Source organism: Cupressus sempervirens, chromosome 1, assembly GCF_028749045.1.
Source record: "Cupressus sempervirens isolate cs-2001-9-10 chromosome 1, ASM2874904v1, whole genome shotgun sequence".
Taxonomy (NCBI): domain Eukaryota; kingdom Viridiplantae; phylum Streptophyta; class Pinopsida; order Cupressales; family Cupressaceae; genus Cupressus; species Cupressus sempervirens.
The window spans coordinates 589,362,984-589,389,179 of record NC_143118.1 but is presented as its reverse complement, the minus strand read 5'-3'; the positions used below and the strand labels follow the sequence as shown (position 1 = coordinate 589,389,179).

The following is a 26,196-nucleotide window of genomic DNA, read 5'->3' as shown; positions in this document are numbered from 1 at the left end:
ACAGCACATCGAAGTCGTTTAGCTTCCATAGGCAAACGTTTTAAATCCAACTTGTAAGATGCTTAAAATCGTGTTACAAAAGGAAATGCATTTTATATTCCCAAGATTCGGGCACTGTCTTCACAGAGCGCAACGTCTATATATATATTTTAATCTTGAAGCTTTGAAAGATGCATATCTCAACGATTGAGAAACTATGACTCATGCAGCAGCTGATTCCATGTTCGAGAGCGAGGGGGAAGAACTCGCCGGACAAGCGGAGGCGTGGAAATACACGTTCGCGTTTGTCGAGTCTTTGGCCGTGAAATCAGTAGTTTTGCTCGGAATCCCCGACATCATTGCGCGTCACGGCCCCAGTGCAACGCTCTCGCAAATCGCGGTGGAGCTTCCCAGCGAAAAGCCCGACGTTGACTGCCTCTTCAGAATCCTGCGCTTCCTCGTCGCCAAAAAATTTTTCCGGGCCGAAGGGGGCGTGGATTTGAAGTACGGGCTAACGCCGGTTTCTAAATGGTTTGTGAAAGCCGGTGCGCAGGCGTCGTCGGTTTCCATGGTCGCCATGCTACTCATGCAGAACGACGAGAGGAGCGTAGCGCCGTGGCATCATTTGAACCAGTGCGTTCTGGAAGGCGGCGTGGCTTTCGAGAAGGCCCATGGTGTTCACGTCTGGGACTACGCGGGGGCGCACCCGGAGTACAGCGACCTCTTAAACGAAGCCATGGCCTGCAACTCTCGCATCGTAATAAAAGCCATCTTGTCTAAATACGAGGGGTTTCAGGGATTGAATTCCTTGGTCGACGTGGGGGGTGGCATCGGAACAACAGTTGCAGAGATTGTGAAAGCATATCCAAGTATGAATGGGATCAATTATGATCTCTCCCGCGTCATAGCTACGGCTCCCCAATTCCCTGGTATGATTAATTTTACTTAAGGGTAGTCTTAAATGGACCTCGTTTTTCTCTCTCTGCATAAAAATGTCATATTTTTTTTTCACTTGCAGGGGTGAAGCATGTGGGAGGGGACATGTTCAGAGAGGTGCCATCCGCAGACGCTGTATTCATGAAGGTCGGTGCATCGAAACCGGTTCTTGCCTTTTGTTTAATGTGAGAGGGGTATACTTTAAGTTTCTTAATGGGTTTGTATTAATTTGTTTTCTTGAAATATTACAGTGGATAATGCATGATTGGTCGGACGAGGACTGTGTAAAGATTCTGAAGCAATGCAGAAAGGCGATTCCGGTGAGAGGGAAGGTTATAATCGTGGATACGGTTCTGAATGCTCGAGAGAAGCCGGCGATGGATCCCACTTTTGGTCTTCTGTTTGATCTGGCAATGATTGCTCATAGCACTGGTGGAAAAGAGAGAAGCGAGGAGGAGTGGAAGAGTTTGTTAGTGGAAGCAGGATTTCCACGGTTCAATGTGATTGCCATACCGGCATTGCAGTCTGTAATTGAAGCTTTTCCTTATTAGTCGCTTTGTTTATTTATTTCAGAGAGATGGATTCTTAAATAATTTATTTTGAGGACATAACAAGAGCTCCAATGGAACTGGAATCCCGCCTTCTGCAGGAAAAATAGAAACCGAGATTATAATGATTATATGGTCTTAACTATTTATGATTGTTCAGCCTCCTTACTGGAGATGCATGCCTTTTGTTGAAAAAATAGAAATAGTAGAATCGTACAAAGTTCAATTATCACATGGTAACAACAAAGGAAAAGTATGGTTTATCAATAATCAGAAATGAGAGTGTACTGCAAAGAGTGTTATACATTCAAATAAATTAACCTTACCTGGACTTATTTTGAACATGGTGATAGACATCTCAATCTTGCAAAGACTAATTTGGAAGAGGAAGAGAATCCAATTTTCTATTGTTTTTGAATTAAAAAGTAGCAAGAGGGTGTTAACCCATGGAACAACCACCAGATACTAGACACTGTTAAACAAATTAACAACACCTTGTGTCAAACATCCATTAAAAACAATAGCTAATGTCTACCTTTCTAAAAAAATAAAGGTCCAAATATGACAAACCTACCAACCATGGTCTGCATTGTTCAGAATAGGCATGTGACAAACCCTCATACTAGCTTCTTTCTTAAACAAAAAACAAGAATAGAGGACCCAGGGGAGCCCATTAAAACTAACAACAACCACCCAATCACATGAAGGAAAAAAAACAAAGAGGGGGAGACAAACTCATCCTCAAAATGAAACATGTCAAAATACTAGAAAATGATTTTATGGAAAATAATTGTCATTTTCTCATAATCTACAACAAACAACCATCATAAAATAGGGAAATAATGAAAATTCATATTCCCATGCAAGAAACAAGTTGAAATTATGAGGGATTTGATTTTTCTCAGGGTTTCTAGTGCCCATAGCAAGAGATACAATAGAAAATTACAGATTACCCCCAAGATTCTATACAAATAGTGTCGACAATGTAGATGATACAAAAGGGAATACTTTACGGAAAAATTACTATGTAAACTTTAATGCAGAAAGTGGGATCATAGTCAAGGTATGTGGAAGGTTTTGAAAATATGACCTATTTATATATGCCAACATGCAACATTTCTCAAAACAGAAAACAAAACACCTTCGTTGACTTGGCAATAGCAATAATATAATATAGATTAGAATATGAAGCATGATTTCCAAAGAGCACTTCTTTATACAAAAGTCTAGTCTTCTTCAATGTAATACATGTCTTCTATAGGTATAGTGAAAAATCTAGTTGTTTGAGAAGGTTTTAAATCAAAATTCTTCCTTTTTCAGATTGATCAAAATTTATTTAGATACAAGTCTAATTGTCATGAATATTATTAGTAACACCAATTTTTGCATCTTTTTCAATTCTTCATAGAATTCATGACAAAGAAGTCAAATTACATCTAAAACTATACTTTCATGAAAGATGTCTGACCACAACTATTGGGGGTGTGCATTGGATTCTATTGCATGATGAGGAGAATGTCACCATCAAATATTTTTAAGTGTCTAGGTGGTAATTTCATTGATTTATGGAGGAGTACATAAGATACTAGGGGTGGGGGGTGAAGCAAAGTTTATATCAATGTATACCTTTTCACCATTCATCCACATCTAATTATATCTTATGCATGCAATACAATAAATATAAATTTTTTGTAACATGTAAATCAAATCAATTACATGCATGAAAGTAATAACACATAACACAACATTGGTTACCTAGAAACCCTCCAAGGTGAAGGTAAAACTGAGATGGAGATGACACCCATAAATCTTCACTACTGTAGTAATAAAGTTAATGCTTGACCATAACATATGATCTCCTCTGTGAGGAGTTTTCCCTATTGAAGAATTAAGAAACTATTAGGTTTCACCTTGTTAAAAGATTTGACACATACAACAAATTAAAGACTCTGTTAGGAGATTTACAAAATATCTATTAAGATCATTCTGTTAAGAGATTTACCTCAATTCAAGTCTATTAAAAATGGCTCAATACCTAACTCTCAATTTTCTTTGCAAGCCGATTTCATGTCTTCTCCTTAATAACTAATCTTCTCTGATATGGCATGATACTCTTGTCTCTCCCTTCCACTTTCACTGCTTATGAATAGGTTACTTGTTCTATTAGATGATAATAGAACCCTTGAATGACTTTTGAGCTTCACCACTCTAATTTTTTCATGTCCTCACACAACCACTTTCTCAACTCTCACATCCTCTCAATCTAGGTTAAGATCGGTGCTTTATAAAGATTCTATGGAGAGTATTCTAGACAATTTCATGTTTTACCTCTTCATCCTGATCATTGAACAAACACATGGGGATATTCAATCCATGCCATGTAACTTTTTTGCAACAACCTCAACAAGTATTAAATGTTAAATAAAAACCTCTTCAAAACTTATATAATACTTCCATGTTAGCTTGATAATCATTTTTCCTAAAACTATGTTCCATTCCTGACTTTTATGTACACTTTGTATTGCTTGACCTCTACTATTACTAGTGCTCACCATTGTTTTGGAAATAAAAGAAACCAAAACAAAGGGGCTAGCCCATTACAAACAAGCTAGACAACTACCAACAAATAACCATTAGAACATAACTAACCCCTAACGCTTTTTAAAGAAAAAATACAAGTTTATGTTGTAATTATAAAAGTAACTATAGGCTTTCAACAAAATGCTTGTTAACAAGCTGAAGTCCCTTAACAAAGAAAAAGGCATGAAAGCCTTAAAATAAAAAAAGTTTATAAACCTACAAATTAACAGCATGCAAAAAATAAAGAAGGGGGGAGCACTTATGATTTCTTGACCTCCTTCTTCCCTAGAAGGACATCTTCCTAGTCTTCCACCAAGAAGTCAAAAAGTAGCTTGGAGTCCTCCTTGGGCAAGTCCCCTTTGGCATCCTTCAATAGGCACAGAGTGGTAGTCGTCGCGTGAGTGATTTTAAACATGAACCCGGATAATAGTTCCATTCTTTCCTCCAACCCATGGATTCTATCCTGTAGCTCATTACCAGCCTTATCCAAATCTCCCAAGTGTCTATCCCTGCTAGCATAAGTATCTTGCACAACTAGGGGGTTAGTAGCCTTTATGGATCTTGGCTTAACAGGGGAGGAGATTGTAATGGGGGAAGGCATCCTATCTAGTGTTTTGGGGAATTGATCTTTTGGTATGTCTACAGACCCAAGAACAACCATCTTTGAAAAATGTGACACCACCTTATTCTCCTTGCCATTACCTGAGTTTGACCTGGAGGAATCAGAAATCTCCTCTTCAACCTGCTTTGTATCTCCCACTATAAAGTTTACAATTTTCTCCTTCATTCTTCTTTTGGGCAGCTTGAATCCTTAGAATTTGATTTCTCCTCCTCAGAGGCTCCCTCCCTTAACTTCCTCTTAGCCTGAGATTTAGCCAACCTCCTAGACCTCCTTCTTCCCCTTCTCCCTTCATCCTCCAACTTTGTCTACATTTTCTCCTTACCTTTTCCTTTATCCCCCCAGGGAATGGATTCATTGGGGACCCACTAGGAGAGGGCTGGGGGGTAGGGGCTCTAGGACCCATAATCCTGAGGGGGACCATTTGGGGTCTGGGGTTCGAGTGTACAAGAATATCAATTTCCACAATCTTAGGGGGGACCAGTTCAAGGTGAAATTGATACAGCCTAAAAATTAAACCCTGGTGTAAAATAGTAAAATTAACCCCCCTTCTCATTTTATCTTTCACATCAACAACATTATCCTCAAGATCATGCAACAAGAAGAAGAGAAGAAAAAAAAAATCACAATGACAAAAATGATTAAGAAGAAGAAAATGGTAGTAGTAGAAAACTCCATACCTTCCTTCCAGGGTAAGATATTTCATCAAAATTAGACAAACCTCGTTCCACAAGTCAGGTAGTTTCTCCCTATATGCCGAATCAGTTCCTCACCCTCCACAAAGAAACATTGCAGACTTGTTTCATCAGTCATTTATGTCACCTTCTACCATTTTCTTCCCTTCATTGCCAAGCCCATCACCATAGCAGTCACATCCTCCAAAACATTAAATGAGATTCCATTAATTTTCACTCTGTGATTTTTCCATGAGTTAACAAACTACATAGAACAATTCTCATCATGACCATTGAGAACCCATGAATGGGACAAAACTGCCCTCCTTCAGTAAGTACCAGAACAAGGGCTTTCTCACATTATCATTGATCATAGTCGGTTCTATGCACATTAGGTCACCTCCCATCTCTATACTTCACTCTTAGAAACATAAACCCACAAATGGAGCTAATAATTACAATTAATAGGAGTAATGAAGCCTACCAAATTGGTGAGAAAGATCACGTGTCAGCCGCCATGATCTATTCTCCAATCATTTACATCATTCCCAACGTACCACAAATCTTTAAAAGATAATTCTTTTTTTTGCACAGTGTACAATGATCTATAAAGGGAAATAAATAAAAAATCTCCCATTTCAAACTTCCAATTTTTGGGCCATGAGTTGTAATTATTACTCATACCCAAGCCTTTACTCCTTGCCACATATGCATCAAGTACATTTCATCCCCATCATTTCAATAGCACAATACAAAGTAACCAGCTAGGATTCATCATTTTTAATTTCTTTATTCACTAACTCCCTCACCAAAATTTGGTAGAGTGCTCAAATTCCTCCAACCTCTTAGCCCTTCCAGCTTTAAGCCAATCACTGCCATACCATTAGTTGTGTTATTTCCCTTCATAAAAATGTGATTCGAATCAAACCTATTGAGGGTGGGTAATAGGTACTTGATATCATCAATTACATGTTTGATAGCCCATCTCTCCCACATAGTTCCTTTTATAGTCTCAATAATAATTTTAGAATCACCTTCAACTTGCACATCCTACCATCCCACACTTATGACTAACTTTATACCTCAGTAAAGAGGCATCACTTCCACTACATTATTTTAAACTTTCCCTAATGGACAAACATAAGACAACAACATCCTTCCCTTATAGTCCCTAACAATCCCTCCCCCTGCCGATCCCTCCTTTTTGGTAGCTCCATCGGGTTCTCTTTCTAGCCATAAGATTAGAGTTATTAATCTCCATAATCCCTTCCATCAACAACTAGCACTTCACCACTCTAACCTCCAAGGTAGAACGGGGAACACTAGTTTTCTCCAATTACTACATCTGATATTTTCAACAATCAATTTGGAGACCATATCCACTACGACCTTCACCTCCCTCTCCTCATTTCTAAACACCCTATTATTTTTCTCCTTCCAAATACCCCAACACACCTGGGGGGTATGATCTTCCATAGATTGATAAGTAGGGGGTGGGAAAAAGGGCCATGCCAATTTACGAAATGCCCCATGTCCTCATTGAATACCCAATTCACCTCCAACTTTTGAAGAAAATTCCCTGACATAGATGCAAAGATGCAATGTAGGAATAGGTAGTTGATGCTCTCTTCCTCCCTCTTACATATACAACATCTATTAGGTAATTGGAACCTCCTCTTCCTCAAGTTTTCAATAGTGAGAATTTTTCCATGGATGTTGGTCCACCAGAAAATGTTGATTTTCGGGATTAAATGATTAAACCAAACATTTCCCAAGTCATTAGATTCAAAAGATTTATCGAACATAAGATTGTAGGAAGATTTAATTGAGAATTCCCCAACCAAGGTGGCCCTCCATATGAACTCATCAGTCCTCTCTCTTCCCAAGATCTTGTACTCTTCTAGTAAAGAATTCAACTCTTCAGTCAAGACCCTTCTTATCAAATCATTCTATTGCAACCTCAAATTCTTCCATTTTCTTCCTGGGCCTATAAAATCTACAACCATACAAGCCCCCAAGTCTTGGAGGTTATATCAAAGTGACCCAAACATTTTTTTTGACAAAGGTTTATATATAAGCCATGGATCCTCCTAGAAATTAATTTGGTTGCCTTTCCCCATGAGCCATCTTACGTCCCTCTTCAAAAAGGTTCTATTTCTCACAATGTTACCCTAGATTTTAGAGAACATAGGAAGATCATTTGTCCAAGTACAGTAAGAGAAATTAAGATTACAAAGGTACTTAGCTCTCATAATATTACACCAATTAGAATCTCCCTTCATCAGATTCCACCCCATCTTTGTGAGAAGCACATTGTTCAGATTAGTCATCTTCCTAACTCCCAATCCTCCCCTATACTTAGGTTTATAGACTATATCCCAACTGACCAAGTTTATTCCTCTCTTCTCACTTCCCCTAGACCAAAGGAAGTTACATTGAATTTTCTCCAACTTATTAGCCATACATTGAGTTATTTTGAATAAGGATAGGAAGTACATTGGTAATCCTTGGAGAGAGGAGATCAGTAGTTGAAGTTTACTTGCACTACTCAAATTTTTGTCTTTCCATCCAATCAACTTTTTCTCCATTCTTTCAAAAATACTATTCTAGAAGTTATTACTAACCTCTTTCATAGTTAAAGGGCAACCCAAATAAGTATCTGGTAACTTAGCAAAATTACAAGCTAGAATATTAACAATCCTTTGTTGTACGTCTAGATGGGTGTTAAAGAAGAACACTTTACTTTTGTCAAAATTCATCTTCTATCCTACATTCATAGCATATATCTCTAGCACCGACTTCCAAGCTCTTGCTTCACCCACCAAGGACTCCCCACTAAGGAAGGTGTCATCCACACATTGTTGGATCACTTCAGGAGGTAAAGTGGACATAGATTTAATCTCTTTGTTTATTTCCCTTTCCCACTTTCTCATGAACGCTCTCCTCAGAACATCAGCCACCATGATAAACAGGTAGGGAGAGATAGGGTCACCCTTCCTAAGACCTCTTCCCCCCCCCCCCCCCCCAAAGTTTCCCCAATATGACCCATTAACCAACATACAATAGTTAATTGTTTCCACCATTTATTTTACCATTCTAATATCATTCTGACTTAGGCCAAACCTTTCCATAACTTTATACATGAAGGTCCAATTGCTCCGATCATAAGCTTTAGAGATGTCCAGTTTAAAGGCCATACTAGGATTACCACTTTTCTTCATAAAGTGCAATACTTCATGCATTTTTATTGCTACCTCTAGGATTTGTCATCCTAGGACAAACCCATTATGGGTTTTCACAATGAACTTGTGCAGTAGCGGCTTCAACCCATTCACCAAAATTTTGGAGAAAATCTTGTAGGTGGTGTTACAAAGGTTGATCGATCTGAAGTCAGAGAGAACTTCCAAATCCTTCACCTTGGGAATTAGAGCAATGAAATTTTTATTGAGTTGTTTGAGAAGCTTCCTAGTCCTAAAGAAGCCATGAGCCACCCAAAGGAGATCTAACTTGATAATCTCCCAAAAGTGCTGAAAGAACATTTGCATGAAACCATCAGGACCCAGGGATTTATAAGCATTCATGGAAAACATAGCTCTATGGACTTCCTCCTCAGTCACCATCTTCACAAGCTCTTCATTTTCTTCAGCCGATATCACTGAGGGCATAGTCTCAATCAACCACTACCAATCCTCCTCTCTAAAGTCCCTCTGTTCTTCCTTGAAAGAATTACTAAAGTAAGCCATCACTAGTTCCCTATCTCTTCAGGTTTGTTTAGCTTCACATCATTGTCATCTTTAATGCTATCAATAGTGTTTCTTTGTTTGTGGATGGAAGTAGATCTATGGAAAAATGCAATGTTCCTATCCCCCACTTTAAGCCATAACTCCCTAGACCTCTATTTCCAGTAAATCTCCTCTCTACTCAAGGTTTCCTTCCAAACTTTCCTGTATTTCCCCTCTTCCTAGATAATGCTATCCATTGGTATGCCTTCCCCCATGGCTTTATGGAGTTCAACTAACTTTTCTTCCACCTCCACCTTGGTCTTAAAAATTTCCCCAAAATACCTTTTTTTCCTAGGGCACCACATTTCTCCTTAAATTCTCCAATTTAATAGAGAGTCTATACATCGTTGTTCCTTCTATCCTTATTCCCCACCACTCAGCCACCCTAGAGCTGAAATCAGGATGGGATTGCAATATAATTTCATATCTAAAGGGTCTTGGGCCCCCCAGGGAATCTTATTTCAAATTAAAAAGGATAGGGGCATGATTTGTAACCATCCTGGGTAGTCTCATAAGAAAGGAGGAACTTAGTCCTTCCCACCTTGCCAAGACCAAAAGCCTATCCAGTTTGAATTGGATCATGTCAACCCCTTTTCTATTATTTGACCATGTGAACTTCACACCATGTATCTCCATGTCCAAAATATCATTATTATTTATAAAGTCAACCGGATCCTTCATACTATAAGTAAAATCAATCATTCCTCCAATTTTCTCTGAAGGGTACAGGGGCGAGTAAAAATCTCCCATGCACAAGGTATTCTTGTTTTGAGAGATAAAAATTGACAGCTCCTCATGTAAGCTATGCCTACCATTTCTTGTATTAGGGGCATAAACATTAATAATATTCCATTTCTTATCTCCTATCCTATGCTTAGTAATAAGATAAAACTTTGAGCTATAGATTAGACTACCATTAGCAGCATCTGGGTTCTAGAACATAGCCACACCTTCTGCTTCACTATAAAAAAAATTTGCCCTAGTCCAAACAAAACTTGTCATATTCAACAAGTTAACCATAGACATTTTAACCTCCTGAACAAGTAGGATAACAATTTTATGGTTTGCCAGCTGTTGTTTGAGGGAAAACTACTTATGAAGGTTGTTCAACCCCCTCATATTCCAAGATAGAAAAATCATCTCCTACCTTTTGTTAAGGATTCCAAAGTGGCATGCCTACCATTTGCCATCTCCCTAGCCAACTGCTTGGCTTTCTTAGTTTGTTTCCCTGACTTTCCTACATCCAACTTCAAATCCACTATCACCTCCAATTTCCTTGAAAACCTTGTCTATCTTCTCTATGTTTGCCACTTCTTTTCTTTATCATCTAGTTGGACTAGATCCACCATCTTATTTGGAAACTTCTCCTCATTTCAGTGAAGTACTTTGGTTACCTCTCCTTCTTCCCCATCATTCACCTCTCCCTTCTCCACAACCTTGTCAGTGCCCGCTCGAAAGACCTCCTCAATCACTAGGTTCCTCAAAGGGTACTGAGAAGCTCCTCAATTCCTTGTAAAAGGGGGAAAGAATCAATTCCCCCTTCCTCCAAACCCCCCATCTCCCTTTCCTATGTGCAGAGTAACTCTGGACCTTAGACTAAACTAGACATCCACTCTCACTCCTCCATTCTAACCCTCCCAATCTCATCTTGAGGTTTATAACTTAGCACCCTCCTAGAAGGGGAAGTCAATCCCTTATCCTTATCTATCTGAGGATTCTTTACTTCTAGTTCCTTCCTTGGAGAGAAAGTAACCTCCTTGTCACCCTCAAGAGGCACTTCCCTCACCACCTCTGAGACCTTAGGAGGAGGAGGGCCCGCCCTACAACATCTCCCTCAATTATCTCCTTAGCCTTCCTATATGACTTCATATAGTTGACAAACAAATGCCCAAATGATGAGCATTTTTGACAAAACACACCCACGTTCTCATAAAAAATGGGTTCAATCTTCTTACCCCATTTTGAGCTCAGAATGATAGACTCTCAACATTGAAGTACCCACTTCCACATTAACACTGAACCTTGCAAAGAAGAGTCAAGTTCTTTACAAAGTAACCAAATCTGCCACCACAAAGTGCCCAAGGGAATCCCTGATGGATTTCAAGATCCCTTCATCCTAGAACTCAAGAAGAAGGCTTGGTAACCTAAACCAGACTAGAACTATCTTTTTCAGTTATTTTGTCAGATCCAATGCCAAATGCCATTTAGCCACCACTAGGCTATGCTTTCCATATGAAAAAGAGCCTACCATCACCATTATCATATCCTCTGCTACTTTGAATTTAAAATAGAATAGGCCTCCTGACATGGCTGAGACCATAACACTTCCCTTCAACTTCCATCTCTGACTCACCCACTTCTAGACCATGTCAATCAATGGGCAGAAGGAAACAAATCTACGAATGAGGCAGAGTTTTAGATTGGTAGACACATTGTCAACCAAGCTATCTAGAACCACAATTTCCACTCCCTTGTCACTACTAATCACTTTGGGAGCTTCCACTAGGATGAGATACTCCTTCTCACCAAGGACCACTTCCTTCCAACCTAGATCCTTATTATGGTTCATTTGAATCTCTTGGCCACCAAATGAGCCCTAATAAGGCTCATTTGAATCTCCTGGCCCTTTGGCAAATTCGTTGACTTCACCGACATCCCCCCAATAGGACAAACGACGTCGACATCCCCTAGGTAAACCCATTCACAGTCAAAATAAGAAGCAAGTCTCAACAGGGATCCAAGGCTAGGCCTAGCCCCTTGGAAGTATCCATGGTCATTAATTTCCTAATGCCCGACACATACTATGCTTGACACATACTATATCAGGGAGATCATATTTCCACAATCCATTAAATTTATTGGCAATTACTTCTAGATTAGATTGTGTTGAAATTTTTACCATCAACATTTTGAATCACACTATGTGATTCATCACTAGAATCACCCTACCCAAAAAGTTGGCATTCTTAAGACCCTTTCTTTGAGAGCCTATAGAATTTTTGATGCTCACTACCTTCATCTAGAGCTTAACCATCTTCTTCAGGTCTTCAGACACAATGTGATGTAGTGCAAGGAAGGAGAATCCCCAAAGGAGATTTCCTAGCCCCCAACAAATGATTACACAGTGGAAACAAAAACAACAATGCAAGGTTTGAAGCCAAATCACAACATTTTATTTATAAAATAATTGTTACATTCAATGTGCCAGGCTATAAGGCCTTCCCAGTTATGGCCAAATATGAAGCAAGTAATAGTTTTGCAAGATCCCTCTAGATCCAAATCAAAACCTAGCTAGTCTAGATCCACACTCTTGTAAAAACCTCCAAGATCTCAACTTGTGCTTGCAAGCCTCCAAGTAATATCCTTATTTCACAAGCCTCAGCTACTAGCTATCTCCCAAATTTTGCTCTTCTAGATCCTCATCTTCTCCAAGATGGATGAATAATGACTAAAGACTTCCCCAAAACCCCTACTTATACCAATCTAAGCCAAAATTCAGTGCAAAAAAAAATTAAACACAAATACATAAATTAAATTCCACAAGTTAGCCTGCAACAACAATTAAATGCCCAAAATTGATATCTGAGTAAAATCATGATATCTCCTAGGTCTAATTGAATTGGAACTTTCTCTTCAAACCATAGTTATTACTCTAAGGCCTCTTCAATCCATGATATTTTCATCCTCTAAATTAATTTAGAAAATTAGTTACATGGCCTACAATAGGAACAAAATTCCTAAGCAAGGCTAAGCTCCATAGACCATGTCGAGCAACCAAAGACCATGCCAATTTCCTTGACCATATTGAACAACCAAAGACTATGATGAGAGACCAAATACCATGCCAACTTCCTAGGCCATGTTGAGCAACCAAAGACCATGTTGAGTTCCCAGACCATGCCAAGAAACCAAAGACCATGTTGAGTTCCTAGACCATGTCAAGAAACCAATCCAAGCAATCCAAGCACCCTCTAAAAAAACTACTGAGCCTCCTCCCATGAACTCCAAAGTAGTCACTAAGAAAACCCAAGACACTCTTGCATCAGACTCCCCAGGTAAATAGAAAAGTGTGTCTAAGACATTGATTCCCAAAGAAAGATCAACAACCATCTTCATCTTCACCAAAGGCTTCCACTCCAACAGGAAGAAGAAAATCAACATGCCAATCATCTGAATCTGCATCATTTTGTCAAACTCTAGAATCTCAACCATCTAATCAACATGCTCACTCCTAGGAACAAACTAAACATAATGCTTCATCAACAAACCCTCATCCACATCAGCAACTAGTAAATCCACACTAGCAGCAACAAACTCCACATCAACAACAATACAAAGATCTCCATCAACACATGCCAAACACACAACACCAACAATCTCATTGCTCACAAAAAGATGCTTTGCAACATACAAGTCACCACCAAGAACAACTAGATCATCAATGGCCAAGTGCTCTACAATTTTCATGTCATAATCAATTGACTGATCATGAAAACCAACCTCTATCCTAGCATCAACAAGGTTAGGAATATCTTCAGCAACAACCTCTAGCTTCTCTATAGGTTTTGTATCAGACTCCACAAGCTAATCAAAAAAACTAACCTCTTCAACCTTGACCTTGCTATGACATCTTCTCTCTTGAACAAGTCTTCTAACTAGCAAAACAATTCTCTTCCAGAATGGTAGACTCCAACTCCACAAACATCTATGGAATTCCTTCCTCACCCTATACATATCTTAATAATCTAAACTAGTTTCAAACCAAAAAACCACCTCCCTAGCTCGATTAGTCAAACTAGCTTCAAACTGAGTAGACATCTTAGAAAAATTCCTCTCCACCACATCATGAATATTCGCAATCATCTTAGGGTCCAATCCTCTCGGAGCCATCTCCCAAGATCTTCGTAAACCCTCTACAACAAATCCTTCTCATGCTCCTTGTGACAACCTCAAATTGTTTGTAAGTCAAATCACAACCTCCCACCTTGCATGAACAATCAGGAAAGACATCACAAGTCCAAGACCAGGGAACTACAATCTATAATCTCTCTATGATCATGCCTCAACAAGATCAATTTTCCATCTTCGCAACCATAGATCCACCTACATGCCCTCAGATCAAGATAAACTCAGATTGACTTCTCCAACCCAAGTCCTAGTGCAAACTACCTCAGCTTCGATGATTTGTCTACACACTCAGGAACAACCTTCGCTCTGATACCATCTAACATAGTTGAAGGTAGAAGAATCCCAAAAGGAGATGTCCTAGCCCCTAGTAAATGACTACACAACATAAACACAAACAAAAATGCAAGGTTTGAAGCCAAATCACATCTCTTTATTTATAAAACAACTATTACATGCAATGTGCCTGGCTATAAATCTTTCCTGGTTATGGCCAAATACAAAGCAAGTAATAGTTCTATAAGATCCCTAAAGATCCAAATCAAACCCTAGCTTGTCTAGATCCACACTCTAGTAGAAACCTCCAAGATCTCAACTTGTGCTTGCAAGCCTCCAAGAAATCTCCTTGTTTCACAAGCCTTAGCTATTAGCTCTCTTCCATAATTTCCTCTTCAAAGCTCCTCCTCTTCTCCAAGATGGTGAATAATGACTAAAGACTTCTCGAAAACCCCTACTTATACCAATCTAAGCCACAAATTAGTGTAGAACACAAATTAAATACAAATACATAAATTAAATGCCACAAGTCGGCCTACAACAATAAAAAATGAAAAATTAATATCCAAGTAAAATCATGATATCTCCTAGCTCTGATTGAATTAGAACTTTCAATTTGAACCATAGTTAGTACTCCAGGGACTCTTCAGTCTCTAAAATTTTCATCCTCTAATTCATTGTATAAAATTAGTTACATGGCTTGCAACAAGCACACAATTCTTAATCAAGGCCGAGCTCCATAGACCATGTCGAACAACAAAAGACCATGTGGAGTTCCCAGACCATGTTGAGCAACCAAAGACCATGCCAAGTTCCTAGACCATGCTAAGCAACCAAAGACCATACCAAGTTCCCAGACTATGCTGAGTAACCAAAGACCATGTCGAGTTCCCAAACCATGCTAAGTGACCAATCCAAGCACCCTCTAAAGCAACTATGAGGACTCCTCCAATGAACTCCAAAGTAGTCACAGAGAAAATCCAAGATGCTCCTACATCAAAATGGCTATTTTCCCAAAAAAAAATTTAGGGCCCCCAAGCAAGTGGAGTCCTTCCATCTATCCTTATCTAATCCCAAACCTTCCCTCTTTCCTTGGGAGTTTTTGATGCCTCCCTCCCTTTTGTCGAAGGAATCTCCCAAAAAATCTCTAAGATCTTGTACAAAAAGGGTTTGCATGTAGGTTTCCAACCTCTCTCCAAGATCAACAACTGGGTCCCTCCTATCAAGGACTCTAGAGATATTTATTGTAACTTAGGAGTTTACAAAGTTCCCTGTTCTTGTAGCACACCTTATATTGGTGAGACAAGCTTCTCATTCCACACTTTGATCAAAGAATATGTTGCTAACATTAGACATGATAGGGTCTACAAGTCAGCCTTAGCTAAGCATTCCTTTTCAACCAAACATCACATTTGCATGGAAAAATTGCAAATCCTTGCCAAAGAGGACAAAATTTTAAAAATAAATCTCAAGGAAGCCATTGAAATCAACAACCACCTCATCAACCTCAATTGTGATGATGGTTGGGTCCTTAACCCCACATGGAAGCCTAGGCTTTCTTTCCAAGATCATCTTGAGCGATAATTGTTTCCCACCCCCTTTTCCTCTTGCTTTTGCACCTCCTCTCCAATGGTAGGGGTTTGTTTGGATTTCTCTTTCCTCCCTCCTTTAATTTTTTGGTATATGCTCCCTTCCACTAAGGTATTTTCCCTTGTGTGTTTCATGGGTTCTTCTTGCTCCTCTCTTTTTACTCACATAGCGCATCTCTTATGGGTGTCATGCTTTTTGTTTAGGGTATAGGTCCTAGGCTTTGATGTTGTTTTGCATTGGCTTCTACTTGTGCTTTCCTCCTTTCTTGATAATTTGTTAGCTTTTGTGTTTGTTTTTGTTGTTGTTCTTGTGTTGAAACTATATTATCATTTTCATCAGCTTTTGTATCTTCTTCATCTTCTTCTTCATTGCTAAGCCTTGATTATTTGGCTTCTAGAGTGTCAGAGGAGTTAGTATGTATAGGTGACATGATGTCTTGTGGACTTAGAAACTTGAACTCTCTCCACTACAATGCTAATAATCAATATTCATAGCTTCTACCTTCTTTTTTGTAAGCCCAAAAATGCTTTTCCATAATAATTCACTCTATTTTCATACAACTTCCTCTTTATTTACCAGTATTAAGAATGTTATGAATTTTGGGACAAACCAAATCCTATATTTTTCTATAAATCTATCATCCTATTCTTGTGACAAATTAGGCATAATTCTAACTAATGTTTCAGCTCTTATTTGATTTTCTACTATTTTTTCCTACTATCACCTTCTCTTTAATCTTTGAAGAAGTTCTTGAGGTATTGTATTCTCCATTTCATTTATAACTATCTTGAAATTTGACATCATTTCTATCATAGCTTCTTCAACTTTATTTTTATCATAATTATCTAGTGTGTCATATTTCACAAATTTAAAACTAGATAATCTTGGAGTACTCTTTATATCTGAATATAACTTGTCAATTGTCTTATGTTTCCTATGAGGTGGTCCATTGACCAATATCATTCTCCTAGTTTGAGGTTCACTTGATTTAGTAGACTCTTCTACTTTATTCTTCTTAGTCTTCTCGACAATAGCAACTATCCTAGTCCTTGGCTTAGTTGGTGGTAGAGGTGTTGCTTCCTTCTTCATCTTTGATTTCTGAGCCTTCTTTCTCTGTGGCATGAAAAAAGTTAGGTATTCACCCTTGCCAACTTCTTCCTCCACAACTTCTTCCTAATCAAAACTATCTTGATCTCTGGCTTCACCGTGAGTCAACTATAATGATTCCTTACCCTTTTCTAGATTGCCTAATTTTTCTTCTAGGTATTTGATCATCTTCTTTCTTTTCTTCTCTTTAGAAGCTATCTTGATGTTCACTGTTATTCTTGCTTTTTCTTCTTCACACTTCGCAAATGGTTGGGCCTTGGCCTCTACCTATTCTTCTAATAATGCATCAATTCTTGCACTAACATCATCACTCTCTATTTCATATCAAAAATTTTGTAGTCATTCCTTCCTTTAATTTATTGTTTTTACAAATGTGTTGTCTATATCAATATGAAAAAATATGTCACTATAGTCCTTTGTGACCAATTCCTCTAGAGTTCTCATTCTTCTTTTCATTCTCAACTTGAAATCATCAAAATATTATCCATTACATCTTCAAAATTATCTTCTAATTTAGTGATATACTCATTTATTTGTCTTATTATAAGTTTATCTTGTTCCCACACAACATCTCTTGTGCTAGGAAAATAATTTTGAATATAAAAGAATGTACAAACAATTGGTGAACCAAACATACACTTTGAATTCTTTTCCTTTTAGATTGATGATAGGTTTTCTGCTAGTTGTAACATTTGCATCTTGGCAAGATCATACTCATGATCTTTCATAATAATGTTCCATGCTTGGTCCATAGCCATACATGACACACTATTTAATCTGCTTGATTGATAGAATTTGTGGGCAATGACTCTCAATGAAAGTTCTATAAGTGGATAAGTAATTCTTGTGATGGACAGACTTCATCCGTTCCTTTACTAGCCTCAATGTCTCCTCAACTCAAGCATCAAATGGTTTTCTTCCTATCTAGGGTTGGATAACAAGTAACCCTATGCATCATTTCTTTGTAATTTAAACTAGTCCATCTTGTAGCCAATACTTCATATCGTGAGCTCTTCTTATGAAAAATTTGATCCATTCTATTCTAAAATCTTTCAGAAATTATAGGGCTCGTGTTAACCCTTTTCTTTCAACAAACTGAAATTTTTCCCTCAAAGTTCCTTCATTACATAGCTTCTCATAAGCTTCTCTAATTTCATAATCTCCTACTTCTCCTATTTTTCACATGTAACAACTTTAGACATTGTGAATCATGAGGACTTTAGGTGGTATCAAGGATAATGCTCCCATTGAGTCTCCTTTAATAATAATTTTTGGAATAGCACAAAATTTAGGTGGAGGATAGGCATCACTCTTCACCAATTGAGCTTTACTAACCTTTTGGCTCATTCCAATAGTTGGTAAAGCTACCATGATCATAGCTTAGATTTTATGATTTTTCCTTCTCTAAATACTCCACACTCGATCATGCTCTTTGTTCAAATTTCTTGATCAAATCACTCCTTAAGATCTTTGTCAATTACTTGAAATTACTTGATCTCTTGATTGCTCAGTTTCTCCTCAAATTTCTGGATGCAATGGATACAAGGTATAAAATAGTGTATATGAAATTTGTTATATACTTTGTCTTTTCATCAATTAGGTTCACCATTAATATTTGTGTACTTCATTGGGTGGAAACTAGGTAGCACAATATCTCAGTCTCTTCCATAGCTTTCCATCTCTATTGAAGTGCTTAATCTATGTTGTAATTTCTTGGTCAACATAAAATTTTTACTGATACTCGACAAACTTTCACAAACTTTCACAAACTTTCACAAACTTTGTTCTCATGCATTTTACTATGCAACTATTAACTTTTAGCACATAATTATCTAAGGAACTGGTGTATGATATATAATTTAGTATTCAGTTCTATACATACCTTCTTTTCCTAGTTAGAGATGAAATGATCACCTTCTCCATTAGATTGGGTGACTCCAACTCCATTAGCTCCACTATTTCCAACTCCTATTCTCTTTTCCACTTCTGATTCATTTCATTCCTTACTTTCTCAATATCCACTTTTCATTTTCCTTTATCCTTTGTCTTTATTTTTGGATATACATGAGTTATGTCATTCTTGTTTTGATGTCCAAATTTGTGACATTTGGAACATGCATTGTTAGGTGCATAGTTCTTCTTTCTCTTATTTGGCTAGTAGGGTTTTGTCTTTGATCTGCATTCAAATGCTCTATGTCCATATTTTTGACATTTGTAGCACTATCCTTCAAATCTAGGCATAATAGGTGCATTCCATTGTCTTGACCTACACTTATGTATTTAATGTGCATATTTCTTGCAGTAAAACCAATAACCAAAAAAACTAGGTTTAGAGTTTTGCATACCATATTTCCTTTGATAGATATTTGTAGTATGATCAATTCTTCCATAGTGATAGCAAGCTGGTTTGTTCTTTGGCTTTGCATGACTCTTTTCTCCATTCCTTAATGATTCTCCTTTCTCAGTGCTTGAATGTCCTAACCCATTAGAACAATTGGATGACATCATAAGTTCTTCAAAGTACTTCATTTCTTGCTTAGGTTGGCTCTATTTCTTCAGAGATTCCCTCTCATTTTTTAGTTTATTCTTCAATATCTCATTATGTGATTTCAAGTTTGGAATATCCATATCCTTGTGATTAAGTTCTTGATTTGCATTTATCAGTTGATTCATTAGATCCATTTGTGTTTTCATCAGTTTCTACAAATCTGATATCTTTCCTTCTAATCTTATGGTCATTACCCTCTTGTCATCTTCTGTCATACTTTTTTCTTCTTCAATTTTCTTTTATTGCTCAGCCACTTCACATAGTCTTACTGATTGTATCTCATTTTCTCTTTTCAGTGCCATTATCTCTTCATTGACGAGTCTATTCTTTTCAAGTAATTCAATAGATTCTTTGTCATTCATTTTGATTTGTTCAAATAGTCCTTCAGTTGCAAATTCTTCATAAGAGTATTGCTTTATCTGAATAGCAATTTCCTTCCTCCTTTTAAGGGAATCCTTCAAATCTTGTCTCATCTATTCTAACTTTCACAGTGTGAGTTGGAGGTTAATTACCTGATTATCAATAGTCTTATCTAGTTTGAAAGCCTCCATATTCCAAGACCTAATCTCCAAGCTTTTAAGATTTTTTTTAGAGAACTAATGCTCTAATACCAGTTGTTTATTTATGGACAAGTAAAATTATCTTGAGACTTAATAAATTGTTAGGTTTCACATTGTTAGAGGATTTGAAACTTACAAAAAAGTAAGGACCATGTCACAAAATTTATAAAGAATTGTTAGGATCAATCTGTTAATAGATTTACCCTAATTTGAGTCTCCTAAAACTGACTCAGTACTTGACTATGTAACCCTTAATGTAGAAAGTGGGATCATAGTCAAGGTATGTGGAAGATTTTGAAAATATTACCTATTTACACATGCCAACATGTACATTTCTCAAAATAGATGACACAACACTTTCATTGATTTGGCAATAGCAATAATATACTACAAATTATAATATCAAGCCTAATTTTTGGAGAGGACTTCGTTAGAAAAAATTACAATCTTCTTCATTGTAATACATGTCTTCTATAGGCATAGTTAAAAATATGGTTGTTTGAGAAGGTTTTTAATCAAAACTCTTCCTTTTCTGGATCGATTAGAAAATATTTCTAGTAATCAAATTTTCATGAATATCATTAGTAACACCATTCTTTGCAGCTTTTTCAATTTTTCTTAGCATTCGTGATAAAAATAGAGGAAGTCAAATTACATCTAAAACAATGCTTTCCTAAAAGATGTTTGACTGCAACTATTGGGGTGTGCATTGGATTCTATCGCATGATGATGATAGATCTAACCATCAAATATTTTTAAGTGTCTTGATGGAAATTTTGTTGATTTATGAAGGAGTAAACATGATACTATGAGGAGGGTGGGGGGGCTGAATCAAAATCTATATTAATTTATACCTTTTCAACAATCATCCACATCTAATAATATCTTATGCATGCAATACAATAAATGTAAACTTGTTGTAACATGCTAATCGCATCTATCACATGCATGAAAGTAATAACATATAACACAATATTGGTTACCCAGAAACCCTCCAAGGTGAAGGTAAAACTGGGGTGGAGATTGTTGGGAGTCAAAATCACCATCCCAATTTGAGTACCATTCCAAGCTTTTGAGCACATTTTATGCATGAGTACCAGGCTATTCTTTTGAGGCCTAAGAGGTGTTTAATATTTCTAACACCTTGCATTCAACATGTTCATGTATCTTGTGAAGGTAAACTGTCATTTCAAGTCATTTTGTGAAGTCTCATTTTGAGCAATGTCCAAATCTAGATTTTTGTCGAAGTGTGAAATAGTGAGAAGAGGCCCAGTTTAGAATTGAAAACCTCACACTCAATAATATTTCATGATTTTCCACTTTGGGAGTGTTTATTATGCTTATAAAAGAACTTATGTTTCAAGTTTCAAGTTATTTTGACATGTTTTGACTAGGTTTTGAATCACTCGAAGTTGGCCATTTATTATTGTTGTGCTAATGTAAATTGTTCAAAATTCTAGGAGGTTCTGTTTAACTAGTTGCAACTTTAACCTAGTCGAAAAAAATGATAAAATTCCTTTTGCATTGCATTCTAGAGGTCAAAGACTTGTTATGTTTCAGTTTTGAGCTTATGAAGAATCCATTTGATCATTTTTCAAATGTGATCCCATATGCTAATTGTAAAGTTTTGCTAGCGTTGTAAGGTGCAAACTGATCAAAACCCCTGTTCGAGATGTCATAACTCTAAATTCATGATAGGTGAGATCCAATAGATTGTATCACTTTTTTATACTCTAAAAATTCTTTAAGTTTTCTAGTTTTCAAGTCTTGACAAATCCATTTGCACATTTTCCTAGGCCTATTCCATTTGTGAAAATCACTTTTCTGCCATTGTTCCCAATCCTACAATTTTGAGTAGCCAACTTTGAATACTCACCAAATTCAACTAGTTAGTTGTCATGAGCCCAAATTATAGAATTATACTTTCCTCATGATATGTAACCAATGCCCTTGTTTTTGTGGCCCCCAAGTGTCTGTTTGTCCTGTTTTCAAAGCCAAAACCAAATGTGTTTTATGGTTTTTTGACATTTTTTTTTTGCAAATAATTATGAGGAGGCAACTTTGATGGTCAATATATTTTGACCCCAAAGTCATCATGAGACAAAATTTAGTAGGGCAAGAGATTGTTGAGAAAAGAAGTAGTATGTCACATCTTAGGGCCCAAGTGTCAGTTTCAATCAATTTTTAAGGGAAATCAAAGGACCCCTTGGCACAAAATTGACAAGTTGTAGAAAGAGGTGAATTGATTTTTAAAATCTTATTCAATGGTTGAATTTGATTCTAATTAGTGCCATATGTTCAGTAGGCCAATTTAAGAAGTCAGGTGTTTCAGTTTGAATTTTTTTTACCCATACCCAATTTGGGGCCTAACTAATTTTTGTTAGGATATTAAGAAGATGTATGGGTAATAAAAGATGCTTTTAGAAGATCATAATGATTGTGATGGTCAAATTTCTTCATCAATCACATACTTTCATTTGACATCATAAGGGTTTGTGGAGTTATTTGTACAAAATAGACAATAAAGATGGGAGTTGAGCTTAAGCTAATGAGATTTGATGTTTTGATATCATCTTTTAGGATCAATTCACAAATAGCCTTCTTTGACATTGCAGTTTGAGAGCTACTCCTCATAAGTTAATATTGCACAAGCTTGATCATACTATCAAATTATATGAAATGGCTAAATCATAAATAGGATTGAATGACATCCTAATGGGTCATGTTAGCAACGTGAGTGAAGCAATGACATTAGATTGTTTATAGAGGATTGGTAGACTTTTGAAAGGCAGATAATGAATGATTGATAAGTTGTCGGTCTAATGAGATATGAACCATTGTCAATTTCCTTTGAACCCACCTTTGTGTTTGATTATAATGGAAGCATGCCCAATACTTTTGAATACTTGTTCCTAGCATGAAGGTGAAGGTTCTAAGTGAAATGGTGGGGTCAAGCATCAATTTTACCATGATTGTCATCAAAGTCTGTGTATAGACCAAAGTTAATAAAAGAGGAAGGAGACAAATGTTAAATGTCACTGATTGTGAGGAAGGGAAATGAAGACTCCCACATTTAGAGTAGTTCTCTTAGGACAAAGTAAGGTTTTATGAACCATTCAAAAAGTGTATTCTTCACAAACCAGAGCCACTAAAAGGGGAGATGCCAAATGAAATTGGTGATAGGTTGCATTCTTGCACCTTGCATTAAAAGACGTCGATCATTGTAAGGTGATAAACTTTAAAAAACAATGCTATAGAGGAGCCTATCCACTACTACACACAAGGAAGAAGAGCTTAACACAAGCTTTCTCCATAATTTTTAAATAGGGTCTAGTGGAGTTGAGTTTTCACTGGGTTATGCAAAAGGCCTCAGTCAGTGTTGACATGGCATGTGCAAGTTTCCAGTGAATCACACGGTGCCATGTGGCACTAAGTAAGTGGCAGGAGGTCCAATGAGAAGCTACCACATGGAAGCATGTTAGGTGACCAATGGACAAGTCAGAGGGTGCCATGTGGCACCTAAGTGGAAGGTAATGTGGTGGAATTTGACCAATGGCATACTGCCATGTGGCATAGATGGTCAAAAGGGTTTGACTCGGATTAGAATTTGGAGGGAAAATACATAGACATCAAAAATATATATTTTATTATATTTCAATTTCTTTGCATACATTAAGTTTTATATCAAAATGGTATATAATCTAAAGTTTTGACATTAGGATAATGTTAAATATTTGCAAGTAAATGCAGGCTACAAAGCTATACCAAGATCATGTTTTTCATTTTGAATTTCTAGGAATCTATGATGCACCAATGTAGAACTATTATATACCTTTGGAACTAAGAGAGAACAAACTTCCCATTTTTGAAGTTGTTTTTTCCACAGGAAGCCACATGCTCGAACTATAGGAGGTTTTGTCTCAGGTATCTATTTTCAATCTAATTTAGGTATAGCAGTTTAGATTTGGAATTTTAGTAAGATGGTGAATTTGATGAATGTAAGAGATAGTAAGAATTTAGTTAGGGGCAGATTTTTCCACCTCCAAGTCAATTTGATGAAGGTATTATCAACATTTTAGATATTTTGGCAAAACAAGGTTTTCAATCATTAAGGAAAAGGTATTTCAAGTTTGTTACACAACAATGATGAGAATCATATTAGATTTAGAATCATAATAGATGAGAATATGAGACCACATTGTCGGATTTAGAGCTATGATTCCAACGTATTCTTTAGTATTTCTCTTGTGTGAAAAACAATAGTTAAGATAATATAGATATTTTTGATCTATTTAGTAGTTTTATGAGATGTTTACATGCACCTTGAATGTATAGTTTCAAAGAAATGAATACAATGTGCAAGAATCTTCTTAGTTTCATTATTATTCTCATCTCCTATCTTTGTAATCATCAATGTTTTATGGTTTAGGGACAAAAAACTTAGACCCTTTTGCACCCCTTTAAGGTTGTATGTCTAGTATATTTTACTATTGGAACAAAGAGCCATGTAAATGCTTGATGTATTTGATAGGGTTGCTGGTTATTTGAGAAGGATATTTCATGAGAATGAGGTATTTATAAACATTGATGTCTAATTCACAAAGTGATTAGATATATCTAATATCTAGGTGTATGGAATATTTTAGTGGTATCATAGGTGTATGTGTGTGATTTATGGAATTTCCCAATAGATAAGTCATTGATCAACTATAGGATAAACTTGTTCTTACTATTGCATATTTGGAGATTTTTTGAAATCAAAATTATAATCATCCATTTCCCTTTCTATTTAAGAGCTGAAAGGATGCCCTCGTTTAGTTTACCAATTTCCTAAGTCATGTTATTAGGTATTTCATGTCTATGATCTTTGCATAAGTTAAAAAGATATAAGGGTTTCATCTTTTTTTTTATAGATTTACTGTATGCTTTGAATGGTGGTACCATATGAAGAATTTATAGGTTCACCCACCTAGGTTTTGTAGAGCCTAAAATAGAAGAAGGGTCTAGCCTTATAGTTGGCTTGGTGTTTGAAAGGATATGTTGTAAATGGGAAGTAGCTACCCCTAGATGTATTCTATTCTCATTAGGGTAATTTCAAACCATGACATTTCAACACACCAATAGGGATGACATTAAAAAATATTCACTACTATAGTAATAAAGTTAACTAGATAAGGTTACAATGTTTGACCATAAACATATGATCTACTCTGTGAGTCTAGTCTATCCTATTATAGACATAAATAACTATTAGGTTTCACATTGTTATAGGATTTGATACTTACAATAAAGTAAGGACTCTTTTATGAGACTTACAAAGATCTGTTAAGATCACTCTATTAAGAGATTTACCTTGATTCAAGTCTATTAAAATTGTTATAGTACCTAACTCTCAATTTTCTCTGCAAGTTGATTTTAAGTCTTTCCTTACTAACTGATCCTCTCTTTTATGATTTGATACTCTTGTCTTTCTCTTCCACTTTCACTAATTATGAATAGGTTAGTTTTTCTATTAGATGCTAACAGAACCATTGAATGACTTTTGATCTTCACCACTTTGATTTTCCCATGTCCACACACAACCACTTTCTTAGCTCTCACATCTTCTTAGTCAAGGTTAAGATCAGTGCTTTATAAAGATTTGATGAAGATTTTTCTAGATGATTCCATGTTTTGCTTCTTCATATTGATTATTGAAAAAGAACATGGGGATATGTGATCCATGCCACATAACTATTCTGTAACAACCTCAACAAGTATTAAATGTTCTATAACAACCTTTTCAAAACTTAAATAATCCTTCCAAGTTAGCTTGATTAACATTTTTCCTAAAACTTAGTTCCATTCCTAACTTTTATGTACACTCTGTATTACTCGAGCTCTATTATTATTGGTGCTTGGCATTGTTGTTGCTTGACCTTTATTAATTTCTTGATGCTCAACATATACTATGCCTAACATATATTATATCATTAGGTACTTACATACTTGGAATTTCACCTGGGTCGCTATTAAGTTCCTCGATCATTGAATGAGCTCAGTCATTATAGAAAATTTCTTTGTGACCATACTTTACTTGAATTCTATAGAAT

At 36.6% G+C, this 26,196-nt stretch overlaps 1 protein-coding gene across 1 annotated transcript; it reads left to right on the top strand.

Annotated features, from left to right (window-relative positions):
• Window positions 1-220: 220 nt before the first annotated feature.
• On the top strand, window positions 221-1,466 carry LOC149578796 ((R,S)-reticuline 7-O-methyltransferase-like). The gene is made up of 3 exons (XM_089806141.1): window positions 221-908; window positions 998-1,062; window positions 1,167-1,466. The coding sequence occupies exons 1-3, from the start codon at window positions 221-223 to the stop codon at window positions 1,464-1,466; spliced, it is 1,053 nt and encodes a 350-aa protein (XP_089662267.1).
• Window positions 1,467-26,196: the final 24,730 nt, after the last annotated feature.

Bases quoted from the DNA above. Each gene is read 5' to 3' on its own strand.
- LOC149578796 (XM_089806141.1), top strand. From the start codon at position 221: ATGTTCGAGAGCGAGGGGGAAGAACTCGCCGGACAAGCGGAGGCGTGG. The intron at 909-997 runs GTATGATTAATT...TTTCACTTGCAG, and splicing joins TACGGCTCCCCAATTCCCTG to GGGTGAAGCATGTGGGAGGG. The intron at 1,063-1,166 runs GTCGGTGCATCG...GAAATATTACAG, and splicing joins CAGACGCTGTATTCATGAAG to TGGATAATGCATGATTGGTC.